General features: G+C 36.4%; 1 protein-coding gene across 4 annotated transcripts in view; it reads right to left on the bottom strand.

The window, feature by feature from the left end:
- The window catches only part of LOC128236416 (dynein axonemal heavy chain 5-like), a 63,757-nt gene that overhangs the window by 29,247 nt on the left and 21,932 nt on the right, over nt 1-12,578 (bottom strand). For all 4 annotated transcript variants that reach the window (XM_052951263.1, XM_052951265.1, XM_052951264.1 and 1 more), the window contains 18 exons: nt 12,066-12,272; nt 11,459-11,539; nt 10,584-10,769; nt 10,026-10,363; nt 9,470-9,769; nt 8,859-9,226; nt 8,362-8,588; nt 7,831-8,097; nt 7,435-7,563; nt 7,005-7,142; nt 6,381-6,605; nt 5,798-5,970; nt 5,328-5,506; nt 4,681-4,868; nt 3,982-4,176; nt 2,654-2,788; nt 2,227-2,334; nt 397-540 (listed from right to left, as the gene is read on the bottom strand). In XM_052951263.1, coding sequence (XP_052807223.1) covers nt 397-540; nt 2,227-2,334; nt 2,654-2,788; nt 3,982-4,176; nt 4,681-4,868; nt 5,328-5,506; nt 5,798-5,970; nt 6,381-6,605; nt 7,005-7,142; nt 7,435-7,563; nt 7,831-8,097; nt 8,362-8,588; nt 8,859-9,226; nt 9,470-9,769; nt 10,026-10,363; nt 10,584-10,769; nt 11,459-11,539; nt 12,066-12,272 — 3,588 coding nt within the window. The remainder of the gene's footprint in view (nt 1-396; nt 541-2,226; nt 2,335-2,653; nt 2,789-3,981; nt 4,177-4,680; nt 4,869-5,327; nt 5,507-5,797; nt 5,971-6,380; nt 6,606-7,004; nt 7,143-7,434; nt 7,564-7,830; nt 8,098-8,361; nt 8,589-8,858; nt 9,227-9,469; nt 9,770-10,025; nt 10,364-10,583; nt 10,770-11,458; nt 11,540-12,065; nt 12,273-12,578) is intronic.

Raw genomic sequence — 12,578 nt, 5'->3', positions numbered from 1 at the left:
CAAGGGGCAATACATGAACATGAATACATGTGATCAAATAAAACCATTAGATTGTTATGAAAGATTCCAGCCAGGATGGAAATAATTACAAATTAACCTGTGCAATATCTTGGTTATTGCTTTTTGTATCATTCTCTAAAAGTTACATAATAAAGTTCTCAGTAGAAAAACAAGATTGAGAGTTAAATATTTTCGATGTTAAAAAAGTTGACATGCATCATTTAAAAGACCAGAGTGTGGCCGAGCAAATTCCAACCCTCGTCTTTAATCATATTTGTCTTTTTCAATCGACCAAGCGGCTTAACCAATTCTTATAACAGCCTCAGTTATGGGCCTTGTTGAAATTTGATAAACTAAAAGACAATTCAGTTGATTCATATGTGATTATTAACTGACCTTCATGAGTGTGTGGATACACTTGGTCTTGCCTGCACCGGAGGGTCCGAGGGTCATCATACCGTGACGTACACGCTGAGTCTCAAACAGCTGAATGAGCTTCAACACCCAGGGGGCATGGTGAATCAGCCCCGCCTCTGCAACCTGAGGGTATAGAGTATACTTATATGTAAAATGATTGGGACAAATTAATGAGCATTCAAGCATGTTAATGAATATATGCAGCAACATAGAAATGATCAACAGAATTAATGCCTGAGATCACATGCAGGGTTCTGCTGGAATACAATATATCATAAAATAGCAGTACACTGTTACATCATCATTTTGTATTGCTATTTGTACAAACAGGGTTTATCAAAACATAAAATTTGAACATGCCATTCCTGTCATATCATCATATCTTTTGAACATATCCCATTTTAACAAATGACATACCTTGCCTGCTTTGAGTGTAATACAACTGTTAGGCATTTTCTTGTATTATTACATTAGTGTACTATAACTTGACATTGACTTCATTTTGCTCTACTTAATTTTAACGAACAATGAATAAAATATTCTTTTTGGCGACAAATGTGTCATATGATAATTAGAATCTTATATTTGTTACTATTTAATACAAAGTTTAACATCCTAACTAAAAAGTGAATTCTTCGTAAACTTGTTTCACAATTGTTTGTATTATATCGCAATACATGTAAGATCCTACATATAAGACCCTCAACAAATCACAACAATTGAGATCGATTGTAATCAAAAATACAAAAAAACACCATGCATATATACATGTTTATACAGCATTTTGTGCATGGAATTAAACTTGCCGAATACAAGAAAAAAATGTGATAAACTACTTGTGAATGATATATTATTCTATCATACATGGTGATCGGAATAATACAATGTCTATAAGGTTGAACATGCTGGACAAGTTAAAAGACACATACAATATAAGATGAATAAACAATAAATGTGCAAAAACTTGTATGCAAATACATCAGCAATTTAAAAGAAAAGTGCTACAGTCTGTTATGCTACATGTATAAAATGTAGATTCTATTAAATATAGAAAAACAATTTTGAAATTCTTAGATCTGAAGTGTAAACATTTATCTAAATAATTAATCTGTAGTTTAATTCATGGTAGATCATATATATTAAGTAAATGATTCTTTATAACTTGCACATATATGTAGTCATTGTAACACATGATTTAAAGAAATTGAATGCGCAACAACAATGACGATGAAACTGATGATACCAAATAACCACACATGTCACCACACGTTCACTGGACAACTAAATAAATATTTGGAATTAAGGAGAAGTTATTCCAACAATGGTTACCCTGGCATCCCTTTGCACCTGTGTTTCCTTTATCTAAAATTAGCAATTATGACTTAGCATAGAAAAAAAGTATTCCTTGATAAAACTTGCTGAATTTTAGGATACCATTTGAAATAATTTTATGAAACAAATGAAAAGTTGTGTGATATACTACCTGTACCTCAAAAATATCTTGTTAGCGACAAGCTAGTGATCCAGTTATTAGATAAATCAACTTGCTATTAGTTAGAGAAGAGAAGTTCAAATTCAATATCTTATTAAACAGTCATTACTAAAAGAAATTTGAATTAGTTAAAAAATAATTTGTTGCAAACATAGAAGTTGAGAACTTTTCCAGAAACAAAAGGAACCCATTTAAGTAACAGACAGATTGTTATAGAAAGCTAATTTAGTTTAATTCTACCACAAATTGGTTAGAAGACCTTAACAAAAAGCACTCAAGACCGAAGTGAGGGATTATTGAAGGGAAGCAACTCTTGCCTTTTTCTCGATGGAGGCCTCCATCTCTGGGTAGCCTGCCTTGTCGAGGACAATTCCAGGGAATAAATCATCAATCAGCGACATAAACAGGGGCTCATCTTCATCAACCTAGGGTAGGGAACAAACAATCATGAAATGGTTAGTTTACTTTCTGAAAAGCAATAATTTGACTAATGGTAAGCAATGTAAAACCTTGTATAAGACACACAAAGCCCAATAATTTTTTAATATTTTCATCTTAGAAAGATTCATTTTCGCGCAAGTATCACATGAATGAAAAGGGAGGGACAGCTGTTTTTTATTATTAAATATGATCATGTAGTATTATAAAAGTCATACTAATACTGGGATTCCATGTATCATTTAATTTTGAGATAATCAGATGTTATGATAAGATAAGATAAGATAATGATGTTATGTTTCTCACCAGCTTGGAGAGGTTCATGTCACGCAGGACTCTCATGACGCAGACCATCTCAGCATCGTCAGGGTTTGCACGCTTGAATGCTCCGAGGGTACGCAGCACAGACAGGATGTTACGCAGACCAAAGTCGTAATGCACCTGGAGTTGGACATGTTGGTACATTGTAGCACAAACAATGAATCAATAAGTTATGGATATGATCTTACAAAAATGACAGGATGTTATGCAGACCAAAGATGTAATACGACTGGAATGTGGTAATGTTTGCTATGTGTAAATTGTAGGAAAACAAACATCCATAAATCACTGATATGAAACAATTTGAATACAATTTTTATATTAAATCTATTGAAAGAATCATATTTATAACTGTTTTACAAATTCTTAAGTCATTTCTTTTTATTATACTACAGAATGGCAAGTTCCCTTTAAAGAAAATTTAACCAACACATTATAACATGTGTTTGTCTTACTGTAAAACTTGGATTTTCTGATATATGGGCAAACATAGAAATATATAACCTATATATATATATTTAAACCTTTAAAAGCATTTTGGACACATCATACATGCATACTTTGACATTGTAACAATGAACACTATGTGCAATACTTGGTGCTTTGTACGTACATACATATTGGTGTGAAAACTGGTCCATCAACATTTTTACCACAATGTGTACTTACAACTAAACCTGAGCAATATTCCTTTGATTCCAAGTCAGAAAGCATTGTTACATGTTATTTCTTCTTATGATACCCTAGCCTTAATCAGTGCATACATTTTATAAAAGATAATAAAGTAAAACAATATATAACCTATATAACTTTTCGGTTAAAAGGGACAATCAATAATCCTCAATTGATCATTTAGTTGCTCAAATGGTGTGACAAACAGATTTATATTAAACAAGGAAACAGTAAAAGAACAGTTGAATACCAAAAAAATCATATCTTATAAACAAGTGTAAAGGTGTAACCAGTCAGCATACACATTAAAGCTTAAACCACCAAGTATCCAAGGTGAAGGTCATAGTTATGAAGGTAAAGGTCAGCATACCTACTTGGTTAACTGCTTGTCAGAGTTTTTTTTATACAAGGTGAAGGTCATATGAAGGTCAGCATACCTGCTTGATTAGCTACTGCTAACATAATATGTTCAGCGTAAAGTTCATATAAGGTCGACTAAAGGTCAGGCAAAGCTCAATTAAAGGATATGCAAATTTTGGCATATATGCTCGGTTAGGTGTTCTTCAGAGTTTGTACAAGCTGAAGGTCAAATGAATGTCAAGTAAATGTCAGCTAATGACAGGTGAAGGTCAAATATATACCTGCTTGGTGAGCTGTTCCTCACACAGTTTGTAGAGAGTGAAGAACTTCTTGGCTAGAATTATGTTCTGCTGGAAACCACAAGCAGCAAGCTTCACACGGATAATGATGCCTCTGTCGGGGACCATCATGGCCACTGTACGGAAGTTGATCTTCAGGTTCTCTGGCAACTCCTGTCTTCCAGCATAACCGGGGTTCTGGGAAAGGGATGAATCAGTTGTAAGTTGTTTTATTTTAAATGGTAAGCATCTTCAGCATAATGGACAATATAATACTTTTCTGATAATTTATATCATTAATAACATTGCAATCTAAACAAATAAAGTCTTTTGCAACAGCCCATGGTACTATCATTATTATTGTTCACTTTTATTCCTATGGATATTAACATCGGTATATTAAATACAGTATTTGCCCCATACCATGGTATTCAATACAATATTTGCCCCATACCATGGTATTCAATACAATATTTGCCCTGTACCATGGTATTCAATACAATATTTGCCCCATACCATGGTATTCAATACAATATTTGCCCCATACCATGGTATTCAATACAATATTTGCCCTGTACCATGGTATTCCAAACAATATTTGCCCTGTACCATGGTATTCAATACAATATTTGCCCCGTACCATGGTATTCAATACAATATTTGCCCTGTACCATGGTATTCAATACAATATTTGCCCCATACCATGGTAAGGAAGATGCCGAACTCCATGTCCATGTCAACGTTATCTCCGTCAGTGAAGATGAACGACGACTTCCTCTCCTTCTTACACAGCAGGACAATGGCGATCTGCTGGGCAGCCACAGACAACACAGGCAGCTCAATACGGTTGAACTCGTCAAAGCAACCCCAGGAGCCAGACTGGGCAAGACCTGCAAGGAAACAGTGGACACCTCTTATTATTCAAACTCGATAAAGTTAATATTTGTTTTAAAAGAGGCTTGTCTCCTTATTTATGTAAAACATAAACAATCTTTAGAGCGCTCAATCACTTCCAACTTTTGTTCTTTACCTTTATAGCAGTGGTAAAAAAGCACAAGTCTGGCTCAAGATTACCTAAGCCTAGTAGTAATAAACAAAATTTTATGTTGTATGTTTGTTGTTCCTAAAATTTGATTTTCATGAATCATGCAGGAGTCATTTAATCAACAAGGCGATCATGTATTCTTGGTCCCTATGTGAGATTTGTAAAAGAAAATGAGTTGATTGGAAGGTCACAATAGGTTTATTTGAATTTTCAAATTTACCTCATTCTTAGATCTTCTCATTTTATGTTGTACACCTGTTGATAAAATTGTCATGTGTTTATCAATCCTGTTAATCATGCTTACCCTTGTAAATTCTTCCAAGACCTCTGAAGTCCATCTGATCGGAGCAGTTGAAGACGACCACATATTTGCCGAGACAGCGACCCATGTCCTTTGTTGTCTCTGTTTTACCGGTACCAGCAGGCCCGGCCGGGGCGCCTCCCAGGGACATGCCCAGAGCCTGGGACAGGGTGATGTAACATCTGTAAATGAATATCATCATAATTCAAGCATCAATGATAACATCTTCATATGTAGCAACTGTATTTATCAGTGGGTCTACGTCACTACTTATATAGTAGTATATATTAGAAAGTTAACAACAGTGGTATTAACAATATTGTTAACTTTAACAAAATTATGTTCTGAAAGTTCTGAACAATCGACCTATCATAAGCTAATTTGATTGCTTTTAAACCTGAAGGCATAAAGGGCTTAAATAAATTCCAAACATTACTTTATAAAGAAAATACATAAATATTGTATTGCCAAACCTGTCAGTAAGTGGTGTGATCACAAGACGCTCGGTACACCCAAGGAACTCGTTCTGGTAGATAAAGTCTACGTCAGTGATGGAGATCTGGCACTTGTCAGTGTCCTCAATAAAGTAGAACCGGGACTGTTTAAGCCACTCAAAGTCTCCAGGTGATCGGATGTGCATCTTCACCTAATAATTAAATAATCGTTCCATTTTTAGTTATTAAGCAGTGTCAAGATCATTTTATTTCTTTCAAATTGATCCAAATACTATTGTCTAAATTATCTGTCTAGCAGTACAATTCCAGGGTTCCACATTGGCATGGACTGTAAACACACAGAGGATTATAACTCAAGTCTTTCCAGTAACTCTGAATATTTACACATTCTTCTCATTTGAGGGATAACTAGACACTAATTTAAGCAAGACTCTTGCTATGGATGTGTGTATTGGCAATGGTAGCATTGTATAAAATTTCATTTAAATATCTTCGAACAATTATTAAGTTAGGGCTAGGGGTTGTCAAAAGTCATGACATGGCTATAACAATATCACAATTGTTTTCTTAATAAAAATATCAATAGAGGTAATACGCGTACCAAGTCATCGAAGATGTCTTTCTGGTGGACGTGGATGGTGATCAGGGTCTCATACTTTGTCCTCTCAATCTTCTTCAACTCCTGTGTGGTCATCTGGATCAGTGTGTTGAGCATGTCCGTGAATTTCTGGTTTGTATTCTGCATCACTTTCTTGTCTGTGCGTGCGTTTGTGAGAGCCTCCTCTGCGTCACGTGACCAAAGCATCTGGATGCCCAGAAGACCAATCTGCAGGCGGGAGAAACAGGGAATGTTAAATTGCATACCAATTTCATTTCAAATTACCTTAATTGTGGAAAAATGGCTGTTTCAAGACTTAAAACCAGCACAAGCCTACATTTTAAAAAAGAATGAATATATGATAGTAAATATCGCCTTGCCAAGCATTGAACAAAGTGTGGCTATTACTATCAAAACTGATATCACACACAAAATAGGATTTTTATTACATATCAAATTGCATGACAATATAATTAGGAAAGTCATATTGTTGTAATTTGCAAAAGCAGAGCTTGGTTTAAAGTGAATAAACATGGAAGTTTAAAGATCTAGATCTGGCAAGAGATGTATGTATCAATAAAATATTAAGATTTTAACAGCATGACATTTAACATCCCCTTTATTTACCTGTGCAGGGTAGTCATTTTCAAACTCGATGAGGTTGAAGGAAGGATCTCCCATGGCAATACTGGCCATACGGATAATACCGTGAATTGATCGCTTCGATGTGTTCAGCAGTTCACCAAGCCAGACCTCCACATTGCCCTGGAAGAAGGTCGAATTTTGTGAAATATTTAATGAAAATGTGCAAAAACTTCAATCACATACATTAAGAAAAGGGCATGGAAGGCTACCCACAGGCCATTACTTATTATAAGATTTTTCATTATTGGTATAAGTGGAGTAGTTGATCTTCATTATCTTTTCTGTTTAATTTTTATAAAACTCTCATATTAACACAGTTTCTGTGTAAGCTAGTTTGTTTGGCAATAGAACAGTTTTAATTTTACAGTTACACAGTTCTTGAGAAATGCAAGGCTTCATTATAATCCTGTACCTGAGCCATAACTGGAGCATCCAGTGGCACTGTCTCCCCCTCCTGGGAGTTGATCTCAAGAATCTTGTCGTAAACCTTCTCATCAAACGTCACAAGGCGTGTGTTGTCAAACACTGACAGCAGATGGTTCTGAAAAATGGTTCATAATTGACAATTTGTTCTCACAGAAAAATGCTTTTAATCATTCTGAATATACACAAAGGCTATAATGTATTGTTTTATCAAAACCCTAAGGCTTTGAATCTTAATGACAATACAATACAAACTCCAGGTGTAATTCAATAATGACAATGTAAATATAACAATTGGCAGGGATTATTTTCTCTACATGTATATTACAAGCAAGTATGTCAGCTTCACCCCAATCACTAACTAAACCAAAACATTTCCACCCACCTGAATGGTGTGGGAGTCGCTAGCCTGACCGAGAATCTCCAGCAGGGCCGGGTCGGACACGAAGAAGAACCTGGGAAAGACAAGACGTTTCTTCTCAAGATATCCTGTCAGCGATTTCTGACAGATCTCCAGCTGTTCAAGCAAGTGGGGAAGCAGCTGCATCATGGTGTCGTCCCCCACACAGCACTGGACAACATTGGGGTTCTCATGCGCACGCTGCATGATCTTCAGCCAGGATTTGTCAATGTTGCTGAACCTCTTCGCTTCCTGTGGGTTGAGGGTTATAAATAATTGGACTTTTCGGATAATAAAGATAAAATAAACATGTAAGTAGTCAATGAATGTTTCTAACTAATATTAATCAATATGCTTTGACTCTGAGTTTGATGTAAATGAATTTTTTTAATTTGTTAAGGATGTTTTTTAAAAAACTTGTGACATGCCTTTGAATTTTCTTTCCATTTGTGTTATTTCAGACACTGTTAACTTATTGAAGATTACTTCTTCAGATCCATTTCACTCAGGCCTTACCTGAGGCAGCTGCTTGGCGATATCACCGCCTACGAACACAGCCTCCAGGTAGATCCAGAGGTTCTGCACAACGAGCCAGTTCTCAATGATCTCTGTGGTTCCCGTAAGTTTCTGGACCCACTCCTGGATCTTCGGCTTAAAGGGGGCATTATAACGGTTACTCAGCAAGCCGCCGAGCACCATCAAGCTGTCTTCCATCAATGCCACTGTCTCTGACGTGGTATCACCTGGCGGGAAAAGAATTACATGTGTGAGAATGTACCAACAATTAGATTTTTTTCATATTTATGTTGTTTATCTTTCTTATCACACAATATCAAAGTCTCAACAGTTAAACATTTTAAATTGTTGTAAAAAATGACTTTATCAACATGTATGCATAAAGTGCATGTACCATTTATCATTTTTAACAGCAGATCAGTTAAGCATGATTCTACAATAAGCTAGACAGTGAATTAAGCAAACAAACATTTTACTGTACTCAAATTAATTCCCACCTTTAAGCAGTAGCTCCCCACGAGTCTTGAAGTTGCCAAACTGAAGAGTCTGTGTGCTCCAGTCATTAACTACAACCTTCAACTTGGCTTCAATGTCCTTCTCTTTCACTGCCGAGATACACACATCTTCAATATCTTCCTTGTTCTGCAGCAGAGGGGCATCTATAATGTTACGTAGTAAGAAATTATCCGCATCCACATCAAATGAGTGTCCTGTGATCTGTGAGATTCTCTCCCAGTGGCGGGTCATCATAGCCTTGTTTGCCATCATCTCAAGCAGGGGACAAGTCTCGTTGAAGTCGTCAATCGTCTTCTTCAACTCCTCATAAGCTTGCCATTCCTTCAGAGCCTTAGGAAGCTTACGGCACCTAGGTGAGATCGTTTACAAAATATATCAGTGAATGTATTATTTAAGAGTAGGGTTTGATTTTTAAGTAATTAAAATCTTGAATAAAATATAAGTTGCAGTTTTGACCTTTTTGTTTATCATTTTTTAAATACCAATTATCAAATCAAATTACTCCTGTATTCAAACATATTTCCAAAAACTCCTTTCCCAATTTCCAGAATGTACGATAATAATTCCCAGAACCATTATTAAGAGCACTCACTTGTTCTGGAAGTCAAGCAGTTCGTTGTTGATCTTCTCAATGTCGATTTCCACCCAGGTGATGTCCTGGTAGCCGTTCACGTTCTCCAAAACCACATTGTACAGTGAGTAAAGCTTCTGTAGCAAGTTCAACTCCTTCTTGATCCTCTGTAGCTCAGGGTACGGGGTCACAGCAAGGCCAAAGAGTTCTTCCCCGCCAGAGTAGGTGATGTACTTGCGCCACAGCTCGTCAAACTTGGCCTGGAAGATGTTGAGGCGGTCTGACGCCTCGCGAGGCTCGATACCATCAACCATGGGGCCCCTGAATAAAGGTAAGATGAATCTTCGATTCTTCTAGATAGACTCATAAGTGTACAACTTTATATAAGATTTTTAAAGAGAAAAGATTATGATAATATGTCAGTAAGTATATTTGTAATCTGCATTTAAGGGCAAACTGTTTTTGAGTGTAAAACAAGATAATGCAGCATGACTTCAACTTAACCATATTTAAAACCACTTCATTTTACAAGAAATGAAACTTTTTATTGCTTTAAATGTATAAAACTATCACTTACGTGACGTCATAGTCACTGACAAACGCGGTCTGGTCCACCATGAATTGCTCCACGCCAGACAGCAGGTTGGCCTTGAACTGGGGTTGAATCTCAAGGAGGTTGTCCTGCACCTCACGAGACTGGGTGTTCAGCTTCTTCCAGCCATACGACAGCGAGTCCACTCTCTCAGCATTGCCGTCGTTGAAGAAAATGTTGTACTTGTTTAGCATAGCATATGCCTCTTCAATTGGCTGGATTGTCATGTCAATACGGATTGAAGCCTCGCGGATCTCTGCAAGGGAGGCCATTTGGGAGCGAATGTCGTCAAGGTCCTTCACTGGGCGGGACAGCTTCTTCATCTGGTAGTAATAGAAATTATTCCTGGTTAAGTAGTTTAAAAGAGGGGTAGAAAGAGTGGGTAAATGTACACAAAAGTTTTGAGGCTACAATTGTACAATACATATACATTAGTTTTGTTATAAGAATCAAAACAATGAATACTTTCTGGTACTGGTACAAATCAATCAAGATTTTACTTAAATAAAAAAACTGCTCCAATCAAATCCATGCTCCACGTACCTGGTTATCTGTGAAGTCTAGAATCTCATCCATGTCCTGGGCACACTTGTCGTTCAGGGCCTTGGAGAACGCCAGTTTCCAGTTACGGGCCTCGGTGATCAGGGCAAGCTTTAGGGGGTCGGACATGAAGGTCACGGAGCCCACGCGGTATGAGGGCTGGATCTCCTCTAGCTCAGTCTCCAGACGCTACACAACGGATCAAAGTGGAGTTTTGTTATACATGTATTTAGCTTAAAGGGCTTGATTTTGTTCTGAGTATTTATGAACAATGGCCATAGGGCTCTATTATAGGGATTGCAACAATCAGAATCAGTTTTACAGCAGTTTTGAATAAATTAATAGGGTAGTATAAGGTCATGGTTTCCATTAACTATAAATAGAATGGCGCAGCCCATGATGTGTTTTTTGTTTGCATACTATGTTTTTTGTTTTACTAAAGTTCAGGATCAATCCTGATTTCAGGATTGAGAGCTTTTAACTTCAGACTATGACTTTGGAAACAATTTCAAAAATGTTCTAAGCACCTTTACCCTGTTTTGGGTATGAATTCCCTCCTAACTCAAACAGATTCCTAAGGTTACCACGGTATTTCAGGATTGACAATTATCAGCTGTTTGAACCCCTAAATATATTTATGAGATGCCAAATGCTGATATTTAAAAACAAATATCATAAGACTTTGCAGATTACATTATAGCCTATTGAAACTTTGCTAAAATATCAAGTGAGGCCAAATTACTAAGTCCATAAGAAATAGTGCAGTTGTGAATTTCAATAAATTGTTTGAAAATTTGCAAAATAATTCTGATAAAATTTGCTGCGGAAACGTTTGCTTATGTCACAATAATTTCTATACCATTACTGAATGTCATTACCTGGTAGTACTTGATTTTCTGCTCCATCTCGGACATAATGGGCTTTTCCTCCATGAACTCCTTGACAGCTTCCTCCGGGCTCTGAAACAGAAACAGGGGACTTATTTCAATATAATTATTCAAGTGCCTTAGGTTAATCTTTCTTTGTTAAGTTAAACAAATGCAATTGTTTCATTGAACTGTAGAGCGGATTGGCTAATACATGGAATTGAATTATTTTTTGTCAATTTTATTCTCAAAACAAACACCAACGCCCTTGTAGTATAATTCATACCCATCTGAGCTGCTGCCAATAAGTTATCGTATAAAGCGTCTGATAATTTGTTCAGAGGTTATTTATCATCTAGTTTGCACATTCAGTGATTTGATGAATAAACATTTTCGCTAACTTTGACCAAACCGGAAAAGTAATGCAAGTTTATACAAATGGCTGCAGAACTACAATCAATGTAGACAATGTTATGCATCTATTACTACCATGACTACCACCATTTCTTATCAGACAACAAAACACAGTAATTTCTCTACTATTTCCATGACTACCTCCATCTTTTATCTGATAACAAAATACAGCAATGCATTCATTATTTCCACAACTATGTCCTACCTTCTCCCACAGGTGGCTGTAGTGGGCAAATCCCTCCACCACCTCATGGACGTCTGTCTTAAAGGTCGAGATGATCGAGTTCAGCTGAATCACGATCTTCACCACATCCTTATGCTCGCTGATGATCTTGTTCAGCGGCTTGATCACCGACGTTGGCTTCATGATTGTTCCTTCATCCGCCTGGTCGCCAGCAGCAATTTCCATCTCCTGAAGAAACCAGTCAAAAATTGATTTGTTAAAAAAATACTACAAACCAGTCTAGAATGTTTTTAGAGGTTAGTTAAATATGCAGTCATCTCCACTTTAAAGTAGAAAAATCAATGCCACGACATACATACAAAAATACAAATTTAAGCACCGTAACCTTTTTTTTTTTTTTTTTTTTATCACTTTTATACAATGTTTCCTTTTAATTTTCAAAATTCAAGATTTGGCATCTTCATGTGTTCAATGATATTTTAACTTTGTCATAGGATTTGCATGATGGCAGTGATTACTGTAGTTTAAGGGGAA

Source organism: Mya arenaria, chromosome 6, assembly GCF_026914265.1.
Source record: "Mya arenaria isolate MELC-2E11 chromosome 6, ASM2691426v1".
NCBI classification, from domain to species: Eukaryota; Metazoa; Mollusca; class Bivalvia; order Myida; family Myidae; genus Mya; species Mya arenaria.
This window is presented reverse-complemented; position numbering and strand designations above follow the sequence as displayed.